This window comes from Mus caroli, chromosome 10, assembly GCF_900094665.2.
Source record: "Mus caroli chromosome 10, CAROLI_EIJ_v1.1, whole genome shotgun sequence".
Lineage (NCBI taxonomy): Eukaryota > Metazoa > Chordata > Mammalia > Rodentia > Muridae > Mus > Mus caroli.
In genome coordinates this window covers 57,120,896-57,144,641 of record NC_034579.1, presented here as the reverse complement: position 1 = coordinate 57,144,641, position 23,746 = coordinate 57,120,896, and the positions used below count along the sequence as shown (strand labels likewise).

At 39.0% G+C, this 23,746-nt stretch overlaps 1 protein-coding gene across 5 annotated transcripts in view; it reads left to right on the top strand.

Annotated features, from left to right (window-relative positions):
* Ddx50 (DExD-box helicase 50) overlaps positions 1-20,083 on the top strand; it is a 31,786-nt gene extending 11,703 nt beyond the window's left edge. For 3 of the 5 annotated variants that reach the window (XM_021174808.2, XM_029482644.1, XM_029482643.1), the window contains exons 9-16: positions 3,855-4,004; positions 8,008-8,169; positions 9,597-9,716; positions 10,671-10,744; positions 10,967-11,126; positions 14,318-14,452; positions 16,262-16,306; positions 19,364-20,083. In XM_021174808.2, the coding sequence (XP_021030467.1) occupies positions 3,855-4,004; positions 8,008-8,169; positions 9,597-9,716; positions 10,671-10,744; positions 10,967-11,126; positions 14,318-14,452; positions 16,262-16,306; positions 19,364-19,642 (1,125 nt within the window). In that variant the 3' untranslated portion in view covers positions 19,643-20,083. The remainder of the gene's footprint in view (positions 1-3,854; positions 4,005-8,007; positions 8,170-9,596; positions 9,717-10,670; positions 10,745-10,966; positions 11,127-14,317; positions 14,453-16,261; positions 16,307-19,363) is intronic. The other 2 variants (XM_029482645.1, XM_021174807.2) reach the window with 2 other exon arrangements.
* The last annotated feature ends 3,663 nt before the right edge of the window (positions 20,084-23,746 follow it).

Genomic DNA, 23,746 nt, shown 5'->3' with positions numbered 1-23,746 from the left:
AAACCCTGTCTCAAAAAACCAAAAAAAAAAAAAAAAAAAAAAAAAAAAAGGTTTTTGAAACTGAGGAACAGCTAGAATAAATAGGAGTGTCATGAATGTGTGAACAAGGGAAGCCGAATGTAAAGACCACTGTTCAGACAAGCCAGGAGTGTTTGTTGTTCCAGAGGCCAGGTATGCTGGTGCATGCGCAGGAGACGGAGCCAGGAGGATCCCATTAAGTTGAAGTCAGCAGAGGCTACACAGTGAGGTACAAGTTAGCCTGAATTACAGTGTGACAGTCTGAAGAGTTGTCTCAAAAGCAGTAATACATCCAAAATGGGAGAGAAGAACAAAATGCAACAGAAGGCAGTTCTTATTAATGGGGAAAGTATTTATTACTGGGACCTGTGAGATGGCTCAGTGGGTAAAGGGCTGATGACCTGAGTCAAGACCTATATAGCGAAAAGACAGAACTGACTTTTGTAAATTGTCCTGACTCACACATACATTGTGGTATGCAGACGCACGTGCATGCTCACGATAAGAATGATTAAAACAAATCTTTAAGTAGTTTTGAGATTGTTAGCTAAAATGTAGCAGGAGAAGGAAAGAAGAAAGTAGGACATACTGGAGGATGGGTGTAGGCTTTCCTGAGAGAGTTGCCAGAGAAGACTTTTCTAAACATAGATAATGTGATGTCATGAGATGAATATTGAGAATGTTTATAATAAGAAAGAATTAGAGGTGCTATGTGCAGTATTTGTGACTGTAAGGTATATACTGCATATATATCACTTTGTCCATTTGCTAGGCAAAACAGATGGCTAGAATAGTAGATAACCCAGAGTGCAGTACAGTAATTGATTTAAATGATAAAAACCAAGTCAGATGGGTTCTTTTCTAGCACCACAAATGATTGAAAATTACAGAATGCTACACATAGAATCCTGCTATTTAAAAAAAAAAGTAATTCTTATTAGCACCTCAAAATATCAAAAACATGCAATGTTAAATGAATTTATTTGGTATATAAAGTGTAAGTTCAAAAAAATGAATGCCAATATGATTATTTCTTGAAAAGGGGACATTGTAGTGCTAGATAGTCAGTGGAAGGTTTGTGTAGTTTGTAATTTTAGTGGTTTTACAATAAGAAGGTAAAATGTACCAGTGAAGAACAATTTAAGACATTTGCAGACATCCAGAGATTGAATGGCATAACAGATAAACACTATTTTCTAGGCTTTAACCATTTTCATCCTCCTCGTATTTTTCACTCCTGCATTTCAAATATTACCAACCATCTTTCCATTATCATGTATCTAGGACTGGCTTCAGACTCATTTGTTAGCAGAAGGTGACCTTTAACTTCTGATCCTGCTGCCTTTATCTCCCAAGTTTTGGGATTATAGGCCAGTGCTGCTACCCTAGGTGCCTATGGCACTGGGGATTGAACTCAGGGAGGGCTTCATGCACACCAGATAAGCACCCTGAGTTCCCCTCCCATGTTTTGAGATTACAGGCATGCTTGCAACACTGAGATTGACCTTTTATTTTGTATGAGGTTTTGCCTGCAGCTGTGGCATTAAATCTTCTAGACATGGTGATAGATGGTTGTGTGGGTGCTGGGAACTAAACCAAGGGTCTTCTGGTAGAACAAAATGCTTTTTAACTACTGAGATATCTCCCCAGCCCTGCTTTGTTTTTGAGAAAGCATCTCACCTGTAGATGGAACTACAGGTCTGGTCTGGAACCTCCTTTGTAGACAAGGCTGGCTTTGAATCTGGTTACCTGCGTCTGCCTCACTAGTGCTGGTTTTTTCAAGACTGTTTCTCTGTGTAGCCCTGGCCGTTCTGGAACTTGGTCTGTAGACCAGGTAGAGGTGTGTGCCACCGCTGCCTAGGCCCCAGCTGTTTGTTTTTAGGTCAGTGTCTTGGTGTGTCGGCCAGGCTGGTCCATGTCTTGTCATCCTACCCTACTTGTTGGTTTTGAACTGCTGCTGTGCTTTCCTGTCTGCTTCCCCTTCCCACTTCGTACTTTTTTGTTCAAAAACAACAACAAAAGTTGTGATTTATAGTAAAATCTTAAGTGTGTCCCTGCCACGTTACTTCACATGTTGGTTAAATTGTGGGTTTGGTCTGATTTAGGTTGTCTTTTTTCTTTTCTTTTTATTTCTTTCTTTCTTTTTTTTGAGGTAGAGGAAGAACAAGATTTTGTTATAGGTGGTACAAACATATCTTAGTCTTTGTCCTTTTTTAATTTTCTTGTAGGTAGTCTATAATTGCCATATCATATTTTTTAAAGAATATATATATATATAATATATATATGTATATATTATATATATATATTTTCTAATATATATATCTGTACTAAGCCTGGCTTGGTGGTGTATGCTTTTAATTTGATTATTGGTGATGGGAAGCAGGTGGGGGGTGGGGGTGGGGAGGGGCATAGGCAGGCAGATTTGAGTAGCCAGTTCCAGGTCATTCTGGGCTACTTAGTAAGAAACAGGGAGAGAGGACTGGAGAGATAACTCAGAGTTCTCTTATACTGTATTCACTTTGTATACAGACAGACAAAGCATCCACATGCATAAAATAAAAATAGGTAAATCTTACAAATAAGTAAAATTTAGATAGATAGATAGATAGATAGATAGATAGATAGATAGATAGAGATATCTACATGTGATAGGACCAGTGAGCTGATCCAGTGGGTAATGGTGCTTGCAGCCAACCTGATGATGATCTGGATTTGATTCCTGGCACCTGCATGGTAGAAAGAGAACTGACTTCAAAAAGTTGTCTCTCTTGTTCTCTCCATATACACTGTGGTTTGTGCTCATGTGCAAACATATATGCAAAATCAATGAAAGATAAGCTGAATGACAAAGAATGCAGCTTAACCTTTCCCTACTTTTTATTGTGTGAGATTTGTAAGCATTCAGACTGGTTGAAAGAATTTTATAGTGAATATACTTCCATGTAGATGTATCCAGCATGTAGATCCTATTAATACTTTATTTACATTTTTATTTTTTTTGTTTTGAAACAGGGACTTGGAACTTATATGTAGCTAAAGATTGCCTTGAATTGATTTTTCTGCACCCACTTGAATTACGCCCCCCTTATCTTCTTTTTAAGGTTGAACCCTGGCATGAGCTCAACAATCTCAATCTCTTAAATGCCCAGACAGCAGATAGGGAGGTTGGACTGCATCTGGCTTAATGCTATATTTATTTTATTACATATATGTCTATCTTGGCTTTTACTTTATTTTATTTTTTGGTTTTGGTGCTGAGATTAATTCCAGAGCCTGGTCACATGTATAATTCAGTATCATTTAGTATTGTATTTTGGATCCATAACCACACTTCTGTCTTCCTTATCCCAGAAGGCAGCTCTGGAACTTAGTGAATCGGTCCCCATTCTGTCCTTCCCTAGTCTACCCTGGCAACAGTGAATCTTCCTCTGTGGATATATCTGTTATGGATAGTTCATATAATTGCAGTTTCATGCAATATGATACTTTGTGTCTGGCTTTTTTCTTAGGTAAATTCAAGTAATACATATTTTCATTTTCTCCAGCCACTAGGGATTGGCCCCAGAGCTTACACATGTTAGTGAAATGGTCTATCATTCATTTACATCCCTAACCCTTCTGTCTGTTTGGGACTGGGTTTCACTCTTAGACTAGGCTAGCCTTGAGATTATTGGCCAGCTATGTGTCACCAGTCCCGGGTTTGCAGTGTTGGGGATCTAACCCAGAACTAAATTTATGCCAGGCACACACTCTGCCAGCTAAGCTTGTATCCTCAGTTTCTTTAAAAGATAACTTTTGATAAAATAGATATTTTTCCTTTCCTTTTCTTGAAGCATTTGGCTATCCAGTGCCATTGGTCTCAGAGACCAGCAGTTATTGGAGATGTCCTTCAGGTCTACAGTGGATCTGAAGGGAGAGCTATTATCTTCTGTGAGACTAAGAAGAATGTTACTGAAATGGCCATGAATCCACACATAAAGCAGGTAAGCTTTCTTTATGCTTTTCCTAGATAATAAAGACGTACGTATCTCGAGACAAAAATGCACATTACTCTTTATAGACCAAAATTGATAGTCTCTTCAAAATAGAATAATACAGAGAGGCATTGTAGCAAATTTTTTCTCATAAAGTCATAATAGGTATTTTTTGTTTGTTTTTTCCCTTCTGCTAACAATCAAGCCAGGGCTTTCTGCATGTTAGGCAAGAAGTATACCACTGAGCCAGCCCCAAGAAATTTAATGTCATAATATGGGACTGGAGAGATCCCTCCACCCTTAAAAGTACAAACCACTCTTCCAGAGGACCCAAGTTCAACTCCCTTCCAAAACCCAAATAAGTAACTCCAGTTCCAAGGGAATCCTCTTTGGGCACCTGTACTGCTCATTTTTACAAGCCAAACACAGACATGCACATACACATAATTGAAAGTAAAATAAAGCTTTAAAACAATCACAATAAAATTTATGTTTTTGAAGTTTATACTATGATGTTAGAAGGGAATTCTGTTATTTTTCGGTAGCAAAATTTTAAGATGCTATTTTTGTATGTGTGTGCATATAAGCATGTATGCACAGGCCCACAGAGGCCAGAGGAGGAGGACATGAAGTATCCTGTTCTATCATTTCCTGCCTCACTCACTTGAGGCAGGTGTCTTTTTTTTTTTTTTTTTTTAAGATTTATTTATTTATTATATGTAAGTACACTGTAGCTGTCTTCAGACACTCCAGAAGAGGGCATTAGATTTCTTTATGGATGGTTGTGAGCCACCATGTGGTTGCTGGGATTTGAACTCCGGACCTTTAGAAGAGCAGTCAGCGCTCTAAACCACTGAGCCATCTCGCCAGCCCGAGGCAGGTGTCTTACCTGCTAAGCCAGTTAGTGGCATACCCTCAGTGATCCCTGTCACTTGTCCTTACCATACTCCCCCAACACTGGTGTTACAGGATGAGCACCTGGTTTTTCACATTGGCTCTGGGGATTTGAACTTAATTCTCAGGCTGATGCAGTGAGCCATCCTTTTTACAAGACATTTAAAATATGATCTAAAAAATATGAAAGTACAGAATCAATTTTAGTTGGTAAGAATCAGTAAAATTTAAGCTTGTATTACAAGAGTGAATTATAAGGTGAATGTGGTTAACTTGCCAAATCTCTGAATTAAAGGCCATCAAGTTGAATTCTGATCTCCACAGGGATGCCATGGCCTGTACATTCCCTTATATATAGAATAAGTAAATAACTATTGAAAATGATTGAGAAAACAAAAAATCAAGCAATCAACAAACACACAGAAGTGGTGTTGCCTAAATATTTTTTTTTATACACTCACAAATTAAACTTCCAAGTAGTTATTCTATATACCAACTAAAAGTAATTTCTGACTTAGTACTGACTAGAAAATTTCCCTAACATTTTGGAGGACATATACATGATATGATACTTTTTTATGAGATAAGAAACAACTACAGGAAGTAGTAATTTGTTTCATGTAACCAGTGCTTTTGATGGAACAAAAAATAAGAAATCCCAACCTGTCCATATTTAACATACTTTTCATTACCATATAGTTTTTTCTATATTAGTAATTTACTGATCAAGAGCCAATATATGTATAGATGGAAATAATTACTGAGTCTCATCTTCTGAACAAGAATGGACAGTTTTTTTGTTTGTTTGTTTGTTTTTGTTTTGTTTTTTTGAGACAGGGTTTCTCTGTGTAGCCCTGGCTGTTCTGGAACTCACTCTGTAGACCAGGCTGGCCTTGAACTCAGAAATCCACCTGCCTCTGCCTCCCGAGTGCTGGGATTAAAGGCGTGCGCCACCACGCCTGGCTTCAGTTTTGTTTTTTAAAAAGCAATTTTAAATTGAGGATATTTCACATTTGCCTCTTTGTCAGGACCAAGTCTGTCTTTTCTGATTCTAGAACATAAGGAATATCCACTTTCCTCTGCTCTCTAGCATCAACTCTTAGCACCTACAAAGCTGCTTGCTTGTCAGCATCATCTCTTCAGTTTTCTGTAACGAATAACTGTCAGATAAGGATTTTGTTTTGTTGGGGCTGGAGAGATACCTTAGTGGTTAAGGTCATTTGCTGATTCTTCAGAAGACATGAGCTTTGTTCTGAACACTCATAGTGGGCCACAACTGTCTGTAACTCCAGTGTCAGATAATCCAACCCCCTGGCTTCCAAAGGCATCCGGCATGCACTTAGAGTACACACATACATGCAGGCACTTAGATGTACACATAAAATAAGCACTTTTAAAAAAAGATGTGTGAATGAGTAAGCCAGGCATGATGGCACATTTAGGAGGCAGAGATAGGCAGATCTCTGAGTTTGATGCCAGCCTGGTCTACAGAGTGAGTTCCAGAACAACCAGGCCTTACACAGAGAAACTCTTGGAAAAACAAACAGATAAATAAGGTAGGGGTATGTACACCATGCTGGCCTTAGGCTCCTGAGTGTTTGGATTTCAGCTCTGTACTACCACACTGGCTCCAGGGTCTTTCTCCTCAATGTAAATTTGTTCATGATACTGTTCTCCTTACACTCAGTTGGTTGTTCCCTATTGTTCCAGGATGACGTTCTTTTGTTTGTTTGTTTGTTTGTTTGTTTGTTTTTCAAGTCAGGGTTTTTTTTTTGGGGGGGGGTTATTTGGTTTTTCAGGACGATGTTCTTTAATTCTATTCTATCTCAAATCTCTTAACTAACTATATATTTTGTAGTTTATTACCCAGGTAGCATTTATGTATAAGATTTTTTGCCCAAACTTCTTAGTCAAGTTTCTTTTATGTCAGTCGATTTCTTAACAGCTGTTAAGAAGTTGTTCTGCTGTTCTTAACAGCAGTCCATTTCCAGGGACTCTGATACCCTATTCTGGCCATTAGGCACTGCATGTGCCATCCCTGCATGCAAAATACCTGTGTGTATGTGTATGTGTATACACAAACTTAGGAAAAGTATTTCTGGCACAGTATAGCATAAGTAGGTTTAGCCTAGTAAAAATTACAGAAAATACAGAGATGGAGAGATGGCTTAGTAGTTACGAGCACCCTGACTGTTCTTTCAGAAGACCTGTTTCCATTCTTACTCATGTGGCAGTTCACACCCATCTATAACTCTAGTTCCAGGGAATCTGTTGCCTTCTTCAACACCATTTATATTATGCAGTATATTTTCTGGGGTGTTTTGGGTTTTGAATATTTTTACATTTACTTATGTATTTAGTGTACATGTACCTGGACACATGCCACAGTGTGAGTGTGGGAGATAGAGGACAAGTTTACAAGATTCTGGTTTTTCCCTTCTACCACATGGGTCCTAGGGATTTAACTCAGGTTGGCAGTCTTGGTGGCAAGTGTCTTTCCCTACTGAACATTTCTCCGGCCCTGTTTTGTTTTGTTTTTGTTTTTGTTTTTGTTTTGTTTTGTTTTTGTTTTTGTTTTGTTTGTTTTAAAGACCTCATACTTTGGAGCTGGAGAGATGGTTCAACAGTTAAGGGCACTGACTGCTCTTCCAGAGGACCCTGATTCAAATCCCAGCACCCACATGGCAGCTCACAACTGTCCCCTTAACTAGATCTGATACTCTCATGTAGTGATGCATGCAGGCACAATACCAATGCACATAAAATAAAGGTAAATACATCTTTTTGAAAAAGGTTTTAAAAAAACATTGTTCTGGGCAGGAGAGATGACTCAGCGGTTAAGAGCACTGACTGCTTTTCCAGAGGTCCTGAGTTCAATTCCCAGCAACCATATGGTGGCTCACAACCATCTGTAGTGGCATCTGATGCCTTCTTCTAGTGTGTCTCAAGACAACTATAGAGTATTCATAAACATAAAATAAATAATTCTTTTAAAAAATACATTGTAATTAAAGATAAAATTGTAAAAGCACCCACAAGAGTTTAGACTGAATGGTGTTGGGATACTCAGTTTCAGGTATGATCCATACACTTAATTTTTTTTCTTTTTTTCTAATAGAATGCCCAGTGTTTGCATGGAGACATTGCACAGTCACAAAGAGAAATTACCTTGAAAGGCTTCAGAGAAGGTAGTTTTAAAGTTTTGGTGGCAACCAATGTGGCTGCTCGTGGCTTGGACATTCCTGAGGTTGACCTTGTGATTCAGAGTTCTCCTCCACAGGTAGGACATGGACATGGGATGTGGTTTTAGAACAAGTTTTATAAGTGTTGCCTTATTTATAGAGTATTGCTTAAGATGCGGAACCTCCGTCTTTCATGTTTTGTTGATCGTTTCTTGTTAGGATGGTATTGCATGGGCTCAGATGGCCTTCCCTTGTCAATAAGTAGCTGCCTTGTTTGCATGGTAGCACATACAACTCTAGCACTCTAGAGGCACAGCCTGAAGGACACTGTATAGCCCAGGCTGTGTATCGATACATACGGAATCCCAAGCCAAAGAGTGATGGTGACAACATGCAGAGCTCAGTAAGAAGGCCCAAAGTTTCATATACTGAACTCTAGTGTATATGAATAAGTAGTCTTTTAAATTAAAATGAAACTATGTAATTTTCTGCTTCTCTTCCCTTCCTCTAACCTTTTCTAGATACCCTGCTTGCTTTCTCAAATTCATAACCTCTTCTTTTTGTGTACACACACACTTCTAAATACATAAATATAACTGCTCAGTCCTTATGCTACTCTCGTGTATGATTTTAGGATTGACCTCTTTTTTTTTTTGGTTTTTTTTCGAGACAGGGTTTCTCTGTGTAGCCTTGGCTGTCCTGGAACTCACTTTGTAGACCAGGCTGGCCTCGAACTCAGAAATCCACCTGCCTCTGCCTCCCAAGTGCTGGGATTAAAGGCGTGCGCCACCACGCCCGGCTGGATTGACCTCTTGGTACTAGATAACCAACTGGAGGCCTCTTCCCTGAGAAAGACTATTTCTCTTGCTCTTAGCATTCCTTCATTGTCTGTAGTTTCTTGTTTAGGGCTCTGTAAGATTTCCTTCTTCCCTTTTTGGTATGGCTGTTGTCCTTGTTCATGTCTTGGATAATATCTTTTCTTTATTTAATAGAATTGTAGCATATAAATTACTTGTTATGTTGTTAAAGTATAGAAGGATTGAATTTATGTTTGCTTTTTTTGAGAAATGGTCTTAGACCAGGCAGCCCCAAAAGTCTTTTTAACACAGGCTGGCCTCAACAGCCTCCCAAGTACTGGAATTAAAGACCTGTACTGCCAGACCTAATTTGTTGTTGTTGTTGTTTGGGTTTTTTTTTTTTTTTTCTTTCTTTCTTTTGTGCCTTTGATTGATTGTTTTGTTTTTGAGATAGGATTTCTCTGTGTAGCCCTGACTGTCCTGGAACTCATTCTGTAGAATAGACTGGCCTTGAACTCAAGAGATCTGCATGCCTCTGCCTTCTGAGTGCTGGGATTAAAGGCACTACCACCACTTGGCTTTTTTGGTGTTTTTGAGACAAGGTCTCAGCCTTAGATGGCCATAGTCTTGGATTAATCCTCTTGCTTCAGCCTCCTTAGTACTGATTACAATTATGGCTTGATTTGCTTGTCAAGTTTATAAAATGAAGTTTCTTTTTGTTTTAATAGGATGTTGAATCCTATATCCATCGCTCTGGACGCACAGGTAGAGCTGGCCGGACAGGAATTTGTGTATGTTTTTATCAACCAAGGGAAAGAGGTCAACTGAGATATGTGGAGCAGAAAGCTGTAAGTAAATTGAAATTGTTTCAGGCTTGTTATCTAAATACTCCCTTAGAAGAGAGTTTTTATATTTGTTCTCACAAATAAACCATCCCATCATTCCTCAGCTTCAGCTGCATCTCGCTGTCAAGCATCTGGACAGCTTCATTTATATTGGCTGCAAGACTTTGCTTTACACAGCTTCTAATGTGAAGCCAGAAGATCTGACATGCTCCTTTTTTCTTTTTTTATTAGAAATTTTCTTTATTTACATTTCAAATGTTATCCCCTTTCCTGGTTTCCCATCCAAAAACCCCCTATCCACTCTTCGTCTCCCTTACTCACCAACCCACCCACTCCTGCTCCTTGGTCCTGGCATTCCCCTACACCCCCGGCATTGAGCCCTCACAGAACCAAGCTCCAGGTTTTTTTGTTTGTTTGTTTATTTGTTTGATTTTTAATTTCTCCCTTGATACGAAAGTTGAAAGTGTGTTAATGGTTTCAGTATCATCTAAACATTATAAATGGGTAACTGATTTAATTAGCATTGCTATTTTAGATAGGTTGATAATACAATAGCCAGTTTTATTAAAAAATACATTTTTTATGGTCTGCACTTTGTTGTAGTTTTTCATATTTTATCAATTTTGTTAATTTTTTATATACTATTATATTTTATGAAATGAAAGTAGTAAGAAACAATGTTGACAGATTGAAATGACTTTCTTTTCTCTTTTTGAATCAGCTTTGTTTTGCAAGTGAAGTTCCATGATTTAATAACTAAGGGACAATTTTTAAGTTTTTTTTATTTTGTCTTTTTGGAATTGATTATAGATGGTTTGTTAGAAAAAGCATTTCTTTTCCTCTGCTAGGGCTTGGTAATCTTTTAAGTCCAAAAACTGGAAATTCAACAAACTATATTAATTTAGAAATTAACAATGACGACTTCCTTTTTCTTTAATATAATTCTTTCATTTTCAGGGAATTACTTTTAAACGTGTAGGTGTTCCATCTACAATGGATTTAGTTAAATCTAAAAGCATGGATGCCATCAGGTATGCTTTCTAACCTTGCTGAGTAACTCCTCTTTTGTAGTAGGCTTTCATCTGTAAGCTCTCCTAGTCCAAATTTGAGAAAATGTTAGTCAAGGGTTTTACCAGAGACATTTAGTTACATTATTCTATGAAATATTACTCTTTCTTTTCCCATTCCTGATTTTGTCTTTACCTTTTCCCCTGTATCCTGACCAATAACATTTACTTTTTTTTAAACCACAGGTCTCTGGCTTCTGTTTCTTATGCTGCTGTTGATTTTTTCCGACCATCAGCTCAAAGACTGATAGAAGAGAAGGGGGCAGTGGATGCATTGGCTGCAGCATTAGCTCACATTTCTGGTGCATCAAGTTTTGAACCACGATCTTTGATCACCTCTGATAAGGTAGAAAAGTGTGAAGTGGTATTTGGCTAGATATGGTTAAAACTTAGCTGTAGCAGGTTATAGCACATCACTGAAATGCTTCATTGATTTCTTCAGCATATTGGGGTGTTGCTGCTGTTGTTTCCCTTTTTCTGTCTAGAAAAATCTTCCTCTTCTCATCTGATATACAAGCCTGCAATCCAAGCAGTAGGGAGAAATACTAGTAAGATAAACACCATCCACATTAATTCACCAGCTGTTAGTATTCTTTAACCTATGTTTTACATTCATCCTTCTGTAAACTATTTGAAAGTTGAAACATGAAGGCATTATTCTTAAATATTTTCATTTGTATCTTCTAAAAATAATGACATTCTACTTAATTACAATATCACAGTCTAACCTGCTAACAAAGATAGTTCCATGTTAATCATATCTGTAGATTTGCTTCTGTCCATACAAAGCATAGCTCTCACTCCAAAGGGAATATGAAGTAGTTTAATTTTGAGCTGTATGTCAGTTACCATGATTTGGCTTTAGTTTGACATGAAGGATATGTATCACCACAGAAGTAGTCTCATTTACTTTCATCGTCACAGAAGAAAGTCATGTCAGAAAATTTGCTACATACACTCTTAGGGACATCAGGTAGGCGGGTTACAGCCAGGTGAGGAAATCATTTGATGATACAGCTATCAGATTCATAGAAGCTATGGTCTGCTGAGATTGTAGAGTTTGTTGGTTTTTTTGTTTTACTGGACTGATGAAAGACTGTTAGGTCAAATACAGAGGTAGGTGTTGAATGGCTAGTAGGAAGTTGAAGTGGGGAGATAAAAAAATTCCAAATATAATTTTTGCTCTGGATTTGCAATATACCAACTTACTTAAGTTTTTATCTGTCAGCCACCCTGGTAGAATCTTAAGCACAGGCATGGCTTGTGGCTTCCTTGCCTCCTGGGAATTTAGTTTATTTCATCTTCACAAAAGTGTCTGAAGGATTTCTAGATAAAGAAAAGAAAGTCCTTATTTTGTACCGTGTGGTACCAACTGAAGCTGGAGTTTTCATTTTGTTAGTTGCCATGGATCTGCAAAGTGAGGCAAAGTAAGGATATGCAGGCGTGTTGACGCGCCTGAGTGAGTATATGCGTGGCACTCATATGGCCTGCCTCCAGGTTAGTGTCAGATAGCAGATATACCACACCACAGCCATTGGTTGCAAATGGGTCAGAGATTTGTTACTTAACTGGGATATAAGTGGGGTTGGGGTAGGGGGTATGAGTCTTGAAAGGGGACAAGGGAGGTAGGAATATCAATTGCCTTATAAAACTAATTTTAAAACTATTTTACTCTCTGAATAGTAATCTATATGGTCATCCTTTAGCACTGAGTAGATAGACCATCCCTAAAATTTCATCAAATACTTTATAAAACCAGGAGAAAAGCCAGAAAAGGTAGCTCATATTTGTAATCTCAGTACTCAGGAAACAGAGACAGTGGACTTCCAAATTTGAGACCAGCCTGTTAAACAAAAGTTTTAGGCCATCTGGGGCTACATACCGAAAACTTGTGCCAAAAAAGAAATATCAACCCCATTGGTACCCCTGGCTGGCCTGTTATTTACTGTGCAGGCTGGGTTGGCCTAGAACTCACAGGTTCCCGTTGCTCAGGCATGCACCACTGTGTACCATCTGGTGCATTTTATTTTATTCTTTTAGAGATAAAGTCAGGTTGGACTTGAAGTCACAACAATTCTCCTGCTTCAGCCTCTCAAATAAAAAAACAATTTTTAGGGCAGATGGTGGTAGTGCCTCTCCCAGGAGACAGAGTCAGGGGATCTCTGAGTTCAAGGATAGCCAAAGCTGTACAGAGAAATCCTGTCAAACTAAACAACCCAAAAACCAAAACAATTTTTAAACTGTACTTTTAAAGACAATCTTAAGGTACTTTAGAGGTCACTTATAGCTAATCCCTGTCCCGTGAAAATTCTTTGATTGGCCACAGAAATGCTTATCTGCAGTCACAGTACTTGGCAAGCAGAGGTAGGAGAACTGCAAGTCTGAGGCCAGCCTGACCAAGAACCACTTATTAGATAGGTCATTTGACCTCTAATTAAGTATTTTGGGAACAAGGTATTAATGGCTTGAAATGTTTTCCCTTTCCTCCGTTCCCTCCCTTCCCTCCCTCCCTTTCACCCATGTCTAAGTTTTTGCCTGAACCTTATGCATGCAATGCCTTAGGAAGCCAGTGGAGAGTATCAGGTCCCCTGGGACTGCTACCTTATAGCGGCTAGGAATTGAACCAAGGTCCTATGGAAGAGCAGCCAGTGCTCTATACCACTGAGTTGTCGCTCTAGCCCTGACGTTTACAATGAATGACCTATAATGCATGTCCTGCAGGGTATTCTGCTTGCTACTGGTGTGACTTCATTTTTTATCACTCTCTTGACTTCTCCAGTTATCTGAATCTATTTGACCTACCTTCTTCATTTACCAACTCCTGCAAAAAGACCTTCATGCTTACCCATTTTCTCGGCCCCCTTCCTCTTATTTTGGCTTCCTCCTTTATTTTGGTCTCTGTTCAGATATCACCATATGAGAGAAATCTTTCCTGATTACCCTGGTCCCCTTCTCCCTTTTTTTTTCTATTTCCCAGCCCTTTTGGGTTACTCTTCCTGCCGCTTATCGCCGGTGTTGTATAAACTTTCTTACTATCTCTACCTCAACTCCCCACAGGAAAGCTATGTCCAGGAGAGGAAGGTCTATTTGTCATAAAATCTTTATTCCCAACATGGTTTCTGGTACATTGTAGGAACTCGTCACTATTTTTATGTAGTAGTCCTCCAAAAGTTTAAAGATATTGATGTCTTTTTTTCACTGCTAAGTAACTGCTTTTTTAACATTTCCTGATTTCTTTACTACTTTTCCTCCCAACTCTTCTGTGATGTTCTGATCTAATTCTGTCTTGTAATGTGTAGGACATAGTCTCTGTGTGCTCTATAATCTAAGAGCAGTGTACAGAACATGTAAATAGTAGTCTTCTAGTATAGTTTCAGCGAAGTTAGTTTTCAATAGCCATGTTGTGCTGTTGGCACTCAGATACCACACAGATATTGCATGGGACCTGTGTAGTGACTCGGGAAGCACCATAGAGTCAAACTTCATTGCCCTGCTGCTGATTTTCTCCCAAATCTAATAGGACTTTTATTTCTAAAGGGGTTTGTGACCATGGCTCTGGAAAGCCCAGAAGAAATACAGGATGTCAGCTGTGCTTGGAAGGAACTTAACAGAAAGCTCAGTAGTAATGCTGTGTCTCACGTAACCAGAATGTGCCTCCTGAAAGGAAATATGGTAGGATTATGTTCATAAGACTTCCATGATCAGCCCGTCGTGGTGGCGCACGCCTTTAGTCCCAGCACTCGGGAGGCAAGAGGCAGGCGGATTTCTGAGTTTGAGGCCAGCCTGGTCTACAGAGTGAGTTCCAGGACAGCCAGGGCTATACAGAGGAACCCTGTCTCAAAAAAAAAAAAACCAAAACAAACAAAAAAGACTTGAATGATCTGTCTCCTCCTCTTTTTATGGATGATTAATACTATTTGGATGATTAATACTATTTTATCGCAGTGTTGGATTGTTTCCACTTACAAATTTAGGGGTTTATATAAATGATATATTCCTTCAGAGCTTCATGTCATTCTGTTTTGACTAATACTTAAGTTTTTGTTGCTTTTATTACTTTAAGACAGGGTATTCCTCTGTAGCCCAGGCTGGCCTTGAACCCAGGATCATTTAATGAATGTTAGGATTGCAAGTAGATTAACCCTAAGACTTAAGTGATCTAAATTCCTGCTATGGCATACTTACTGTGTGTGGTTGTGTGTGTTTATTTTTTAAGACTAATTTATGTGTGTAACGTTTAAACAGCTCTTGGAAATACAGATTACTTATTGTACTCTGCTATTGGTTTTTAACAAGATTAATGATAATCTTTTTCTGTGAGGCAATATTTCATTATTGCCCAGGCTAGCCTTGAGCTCTTGCTTATTTTCATTCTACTTCTAAGGTAACAAACATGTTCCTGAGTAACTTACGTAAAATGAACTTGTAAAGTGAAAACGTACAGTAAAATGAAAAGCTTTTTTGTTTGTTTGTTTTTCCTTTTTTGGCACTGGGTCTCTTTACATAGTCATGGCTGCCCTGGAACTCACTCTGTAGACCAGGCTGGCACACACAGATACATCTGCCTCTGCTTTCTGAGTTTTGGGACTAAAGGTGTGACTACCTATCCATCTTAAAGCTTAATCTTAGTGATTAAGTGTTCTTTTAATGTTTTGAGAACTGTTATTTGTCTGAAATTACTATAGACTTGTTGTATCTTAAAAGCTGTTAACCAGATTGTTTATTAGAAATTATTATTATTATCTCTCAACTCTGTGAGAGAAAAACTTTCTTATCCCAGTTTTAACTTTTGGAATCTTAGTCTTCTGCAGTGCTAGGGTCTGAGCCTTTGACTTGTATATCATAAGCAAGTACCATTCCACAGACCTGTGTTCCCAGTTCTCACCAATATTTTAAAGAAATCAGAAGGACCATTTTCATGTGGATTATTTGTTTTTGTATTCTTTGCAAGACAGGAAAGGGTTTCTCTTTGCATCCCTGGCTGTCCTGAAACCCATAGATCACCTGCCTCTGAATGCTGGGATTAAAGGTGTTTTTCACCTCCACCCGGCTAGAAGAACCATTTTCTTTCTGTTTTTTGGAGGGGAGAGGTGGGGGAACATTTAAGACAGAGTTTCTCTGGGTAGTTTTGGCTGTTCTGGAGCTCACTGTGTAGACCAGGCTGTCTTCAAAACTCCCATGTGCTGGGATTAAAGGCATGGGCTACCACTACCCAGCTAGAAGGACTAATTTTTAAGAGAAATGGAACAACTATAGTGTCTACGGTAAGTCTTCTGGAGAGTATTCTAGGTATTTAAAGAGTCTGACTAGTTATATTTAGTTTTATCTCAGATTGGAAACTACATTATGTACTCTAAATCATCTATGCTTATTTGTTACCTATAGTTATGGAATACATATTTTTTAAGAACAAAATTCAAGAAATATTAATTAGAAAAATTAACTCGTATCTAAATAAAAATCTTTTTATTTTCCTTTTAGGGTGTTTGCTTTGATGTTCCTACAAGTGAGTCAGAAAGATTACAGGTATTTAAATTTTTTTTTACCTATTAAATAGCTGAGAATGTTTTTTTAAAAGTTTTGGAAAACAGACACAGTGTCATTAGTCATCCTTAAATCAATTAAGGATGTCCTTAATATGCAATATTGCCTGACCCATAATTAAAAATGTATTAAAGATAATTTCAAATGTAACAGTTCATTGGGGGCTGGAGAAACGGCTCAGTGGTTAAGACTACATGCTACTCTTACAGAGGACCTGGGTTCCATTGCCAGCACACACATGAAGATTCACAAAACCAGAGATCTGATACCTTCTAACCACCTCTGATACTCTACTACCCATGTATAGACATACATGTAGGCAAATCACTTTCACAGATAAAGAAACTCGTTTTTTAAAAAATTGTGTAATTGAGTTCCCATACATACATAACCAGCTTCACCAATTTGATAATTGTGTGGACAGTTCTGTTTCATCTCCTTACTATCCATTGCCAGTGTTTACAGACAAACTCCAGGCATTATTTCAGTCTTAAGTATTCCTTCATATTTAAATGTTAGGGACTTAAACAATCATAATGCCATAATTCCTTCTATACAACTGTCTTAGTCAGGGTTACTATTCCTGCACAAACATCATGACCAAGAAGCAAGTTGGGGAGAAAAGGGTTTATTCAGCTTACACTTCCACATTGCTGTTCATCAACTAAAGGAAGTCAGGACTGGAACTCAAGCAGGTCAGGGAGCAGGAACTGAAGCAGAGGCCATGGAGGTAAGTTCATTACTGGCTTGCTTCCCCTGGCTTGCTCAGCCTACTCTCTTATAGAACCAAGACTACCAGCCCAGAGATGGCATCATCCACAATGGGCCCTCCCCCCTTGATCACTAATTGAGAAAATGCCTTACAGCTGGATCTCATGGAGGCATTTCCTCAACTGAAGCTTCTTTCTCTGTGATAACTCCAGCTGTGTCAAGTTCACACCAAACTAGCCAGTACAACAACCAATTTTTTTTTTATTTTTAAGTTTTGTTTTAAGATGTTTTATATGAGTACACTGTCGCTGTCTTCAGACACACCAGAAGAGAGCATCAGATCCCACACATGATTGTGAGCCATCATGTGGTTGCTAGGAATTGAACTCAGGACCTCTGGTAAAACAGTCAGTGCTCTTAACTGTTGAGCCATTTCTTCAGCTCACAACCAATTTTTTTTTTTATAATATTTTGTATTTAAAACTGGGCAGTGGTGGTGCACACCTTTAATCCCAGAACTTGGGAGGCAGAGGCAGGTGGATTTTTGAGTTTGAAGCCAGCCTGGTCTACAGAGTGAGTTCCAGGACAGCCAGGGATACACAGAGAAACCCTATCTCGAAAGAACCAAAAAAAAAAACAAACAAACAAACAAAAAAAAACCATATTTATATTTTGTATTTAAATTTTTCCCTGTTGTCTCTTGATTATTACTTTTTGCTGTTCTCAGGTTGGAAGCTAAGACTTTACACATGATAGCTAGGTTAATGGTGAGCCTCTTTCCCCGCCTTTACTGAATTATTTGCAGGGGTTGGGAGGTGTTTCTGTGTAGCCCTCTCTATCTTGGAACTTGCTCTGTAGACTAGGCTGGATTTGAACCCAGAGATCTGTTTGCTTTGCCTCCTGAGTGCTTATTGAGTATTTTTAAAATAAGTCCATAAAGTTCAGACATTGTAATTTGATGCAATTTGTAACTTTCTCTAAAATGTTTTATTAGATTTATTGAACAGAGAAGTCCACTAAATTCTTATAATCCAATTTTTTTTTTTATGTCTTTGCTTTTATGTACATTTTGGGGAGGTAGTATTGAGACAGAGTCCTGGTATATAGCCTAAGCTGGCTTGGAGCTCACTCTATAGCTCAAACTTGATCTTTACATGTGCCCAATATCTAGCTTATTTATATACCTGTTTTTAAATTATTGGCATTGCATCATTTATTACATTATCTATGCATGGGGTAGGACATATGCACACTGTGTCCATACATATGAGTTCAAAGACAACTTAACAACATGGTCTCTCCTGCCATGTTGGTCCCAGGCATAGAATGAAGTCCTCAGAGTTGCTAACATGCACACCTATCCACAGAGCCATCTCTGTACTTATTTTATGGAGTCATTAAAATATTGTGGATATGCCGGGCGGTGTTGGCGCACGCCTTTAATCCCAGCACTCGGGAGGCAGAGGCAGGCGGATTTCTGAGTTCGACGCCAGCCTGGTCTACAGAGCTATACAGAGAAACCCTGTCTCGAAAAACCAAAAAAAAAAACCATGTGGATACAAGTGGCCAGTGAAATGGCCTAGTGGTTAAAGGTGAAAGCTGCTTGATGTGAATTTGTTCCCTGGTATTCATTTAAAGGTGGAAGAAGAGAACAAACTCCTCAAAGGTTGTCCTTTGACCACCATGTATGTGCCTATACAAGTATGTGCAGACAAAACATCTACATACTTAAAAGTTAAAAAAATAAGTTTAAAGAAATATTGTGGATCCTTTTTTAAAAACAAAAATTGGGAATTGAACTCAAAGCCCTTATGAATGCTATGCAGATGCTGTGGTCCTCTTCTTACTTTATATTTGGTGACAAGGTCTCACTAGCTTGCCCATACTGGCCTTGAAGTAACTCTGTAATAGCTTAAGCTACGTCAGTGTTTCTGCATCAATCTGCCTCATGTCTGATTTTGCTTCTAGTTCTGTTGATGTGATTGCTCAAAATATTTGACTGCTCATTAGAGGTCTGTTTCACACGTTGCTTTGTCCTGAGAAAGGGAACGCTGCCTTGTAGAAAACACCTGGGTAGACATTTAGAATCTTGGAATGGATCAGAGGGTTTCTCTATACTTGATCTTAGCCTGATGACTGAGAATCGAAAGAAACTTTCTTTTAAGGATTAAAATTTGAGCATGTTGCAGTTTTGCCTATTTTATGGTTTTCATTGTTCTAGACACTGAGCTAGTAGCTGAAGGAGGTGAAAAGAGCATCTTCTTGGCTCGCTTGCTGGTGTGTGGGCTTACTGTACATGTCTTTTAATCTGGCATATTGTTTTAACAGGCAGAGTGGCATGATTCAGACTGGATACTCTCAGTGCCAGCCAAATTACCTGAAATTGAAGAATATTATGATGGAAACACATCATCTAATCCCAGACAGAGGAGCGGCTGGTCTGGCGGCAGGTCAGGCCGTTCAGGCCGGTCTGGTGGTCGATCTGGTGGCCGATCAGGTAGACAGAGTCGACAGGGAAGTCGGTCAGGAAGTCGGCAAGATGGTAGAAGACGAAGTGGGAACAGAAATCGATCAAGAAGTGGGGGCCATAAACGGAATTTTGACTGAGTGTTTGATAGTTAATCTTCCAGTGTGAGCTTGCCTATTTCTGTCTAATCATGTATATTATTCACCAAAAATTAGATCATCATAGTTGAGGTATTTGTCTGTAATTTGCAAAGAAGTTGGTCGTATTTTTTTAAAAAGTATTTCACAAGAATGGTTCTAAACAAATCTACTTATCTGGCTATACCTTTGAATTAAAAAAAAGCCCTTTTATTGTCTGTTTTTATTCTGTGTTAAGAGTTTTCTCAATGTAATTTTTAAAAATTTCTAAGATGTGACAGTCAAGTTAACCTTACGGTTTCCTGTTATATATAAAATGTGGCATATTACGCCATTCTTTCATGTGATGAAGGACAAAGCCTTTCCACATTAAGGGCTGGTAGCTGGCGACTTGTTTGGTGAAGGTTCCTGGTTTAACTTAATAGACATATTCAGGTAGATTGGTGTGCAGCAGTGTACACTCCTTTATCAATCATTTATTGAATGTCTGTATATCTACTCGCTGGTAATCACTAGAGCACACATTTATAAACAGGGCACAGGCACTAATTTTATACAACTCACTGTCTAGAATCAACCAGAAACAATAGACACGAGAGAATAAAGACTGAGCCAAAAGCAGGTGTGGAATGCAGAGGACTGGGATGTGCCTATAGTAGGAAGAAGAATTCAGTTTTGTGATTGGTTTATTTTTTAGTTTTTTGGTTTTAAGGCTTTTATGTAGCCTAGACTGGCCTCAAACTTGGACTTGTTAACCACTGGCTACATGACTTTGGAAGGGTGAGGAACTTGCAGGCAGAGAGAACAACATATTCAGGAAGTCAAAGAGTATGTCCAAAGACTCTCAGTCTGGTTTGCCTGTAGTAGGTTAAGGGCAAGAGCAAGATTGAATCCAATCTTGAGTGTTCAAAGCATTATCTTTATTGTTATGGAGTTCCTTTTTTTTTTTAAACACTCTATATTTTATTTCCCCTCTCCCCGACTCTTCCACATCCCATATCTCCTCCCCACCCCCTGTCTCCATGTGGATGTCCCCATCCCCCCACCCCACCTGACCTCTAAATTCCCTGGGACCTCCAGTCTCTTGACTTAGTTAGGTGCATCATCTCTGAATGGTCCTCATATCAGCTGGTGTATGCTGTCTGTTTGGTGGTCCAGTCTTTGAGAGATCTCAGGGGTTCAGATTAATTGAGGCTGCTGGTCCTCCTATAGGATCACCCCGCTCTTCTGCTTCTTTCAGCCTTCCCTAATTCAACAACAGGGGTCAGCTGCTTCTGTCCATTGGTTGGGTGCAAATATCTGCATCTGACTCTTTCAGCTGCTTGTTAAGTCTTTCCGAGGGCAGTCATGATAGGTCCCTTTTTGTGAGCATTCCATAGCCTCAGTAATAGTGTCAGGCCTTGGGACCTCCCCTTGAGCTGGATCCCACTTTGGGCCTGTCGCTGGACTTTCTTTTCCTCAGGCTCCTCTCCATTTCCTTCCACCCTTGTAATTCTTTCAGACAGAAACAACTTTGGGTCAGAGATGTGACTGTGGTAGGGTAGCCCTATGTTCCACTTGATGTCCTGTCTTCCTGCTGGAGGTGGGCTCTATAAGTTCCCTTTCCTTATTGTCAGGCATTTCATATAAGATCCCTTCCTTTGAGTCCTGAGAGTCTCTCACCTCCCTGGTCTCTGGTGCATTCTGGAGGGTCCCCCTAACCTCCTGTTTCCCAAAGTTGCCTATTTCCATTCTTTCTGCTGGCCCTCAGGGCCTCAGTCCTTTTCCCTTACCCAATACCAGATCAAATTCCCCTCTACACTACCCTCTGCCCTGCCCCAGTCCACTTTCCCTCCCAGGTTCCTCTCTCGAGACCTCCCCACTTGTGATTGCTTTCTGCTCTCTTCTGAGTGGGATGAAGGCGTCCTCAATTGAGCACTTTAGCTTGTGGACCTTTTTGAGTTCTGTGGGCTGTATCTTGGGTATTGTGTACTTTTTTTTTTTTTTTTGGCTAATATCCACTTGTTAGTGAGTACATAACCATGCATGTCCTTTTGGGTCTGAGTCACCTCACTCAGGATGATACTTTCTAGTTCCATCCATTTGCCTGCAAAACTCAGGATGTCTTCGTTCTTAATAGCTGAGTAGATTCCATTGTGTAAATGAACCACATTTTCTGTATCCATTCTTCTGTCATGGGACATCTAGGTTGTTTCCAGATTCTAGCTATCGAAAATAAGGCTACTTTAAACATAGTAGAACTCATGCCCCTGTGGCATGGTGGTGCATCTTTTGAGTATATTCCCTAGAGAGGTATAGCTGGGTCTTCACATAGATCTATTTCCCGTTTTCTGAGGAACTTCCAGATTGTTTTCCAGAGTGGTTGTACCAGTTTGCAGTCCCACCAGCAGTGGAAGAATGTTCCTCTTTCTCTGTATCCTCTCCAACATGTGTTGTCACCTGAGGTTTTGATCTTAGCCATTCTGATTGGTGTAAGGTGGAATCTCGGGTTGTTTTGATTTGCATTTCTCTGATCACTAAGGACTTTGAACATTTCTTTAGGTGCTTCTCAGCCATTCGAGATTCCTCAGTTGTGAATTCTCGGTTTGGTTCTATACCTCATTTTTTGATTGGGTTGTTTGGTTTTTTGGTGATTAACTTCTTGAGTTCTTTATATATTTTAGATATTAGCCCTCTATTTGATGTGAGGTTAGTGAAGTTTTTTTTCCCAATTTGTAGGTTGCCAATTTGTCTTATTGACTATGTCCTTGCCTTACAGAAGCTTTCAAGTTTCATAAGGTCCCACTTATCAATTCTTGATCTTAGAACATGAGCCATTGGAGTTCTGTTTAGGAAATTTCCCCCTGTGCCAATGAGTTCAAGGCTCTTTCCCACTTTCTCTTCTATTAGATTCAGTGTATCTGGTTTTATGTTGAGGTCCTTGATCCACTTGGACTTGAGCTTGTACAAGGTGACAAATATGGGTCTATTTTTATTCTTCTACATATAGACAGCCAGTTAGGCCAGCACCATTTATTGAAGATGGTTTCTTTTTTCCATTCTATATTTTTGGCATCTTTGTCAAAGATCAAGTGACCTTAAGTGTGTGGTTTTATTTCTGGTTCTTCAATTCTATTCCATTGATCAACGTCTCTGTCTCTGTACCAATACCATGCAGTTTTTTATCTCTATCGCTCTGTAGTAAAGCTTGAGGTCAGGGATGGTGATTCCCCCAGCTAAAAGAAATAACAATTCTTTTATTGTTAAGAATTGTTTTCGCTATTCTAGGCTTTTTGCCTTTCCAGATTAATTTGAGAATTGTTCTTTCGATGTTTTTGAAGAATTGTGTTGGGATTTTGATGGGGATTGCATTGAATCTATAGATTGCCTTTGGTAAGATGGCCATTTTTGTTGTTTTTGTTTTTGTTTTTTTCCCGAGACAGGGTTTTTCTGTATAGCCCTGGCTGTGCTGGAACTCACTCTGTAGACCAGACTGGCCTCGAATTCTGAAATCTGGCTGCTTCTGCCTCCCAAGTGCTGGGATTAAAGGAGGGGATCACCACTGCCCAGCCAGGATGGCTGTTTTTACTATCTTAATTCTGCCAGTCCATGAGCATGGGAGAGATCTCCATTTTCTGAGATCTTCTTAAATTTCTTTCTTGAGAGACTTGAAGTTATTGTCATACAGGCTTTTCACTTGTTTGGTTAGAGTTACCCCAAGATATTTTATATTACTTGTGGCTATTATGAAGGGAGTTTTTCCCCTAATTTCTTTCTCAGCCTGTTAACCTTTGTATAAAGGAAGGGTACTGATTTATTTGAGTTAATTTTATATCCAGCTACTTTGCTGAAGTTGTTTGTCAGCTGTAGAAGTTCTCTGGTAGAATTTTTGGTGTCGGTTATGTATACTATCATATCTGCAAATAGTGATACCTTTATTTCTTCTTTACCAATTTGTATCACCTTGATCTCTATTTGTTGTCTTATTGATCTAGCTAACTTTTCCAGTACTGTAGATATGCAGAGAGTGGGCATCCTTGTCTTGTCCCCGATTTCAGTGGGGTTCCTTCATGTATGTCTCCATTTAATTTGATGTTGGCTGTTGGTTTGCAGTAAAGTGCTTTTATT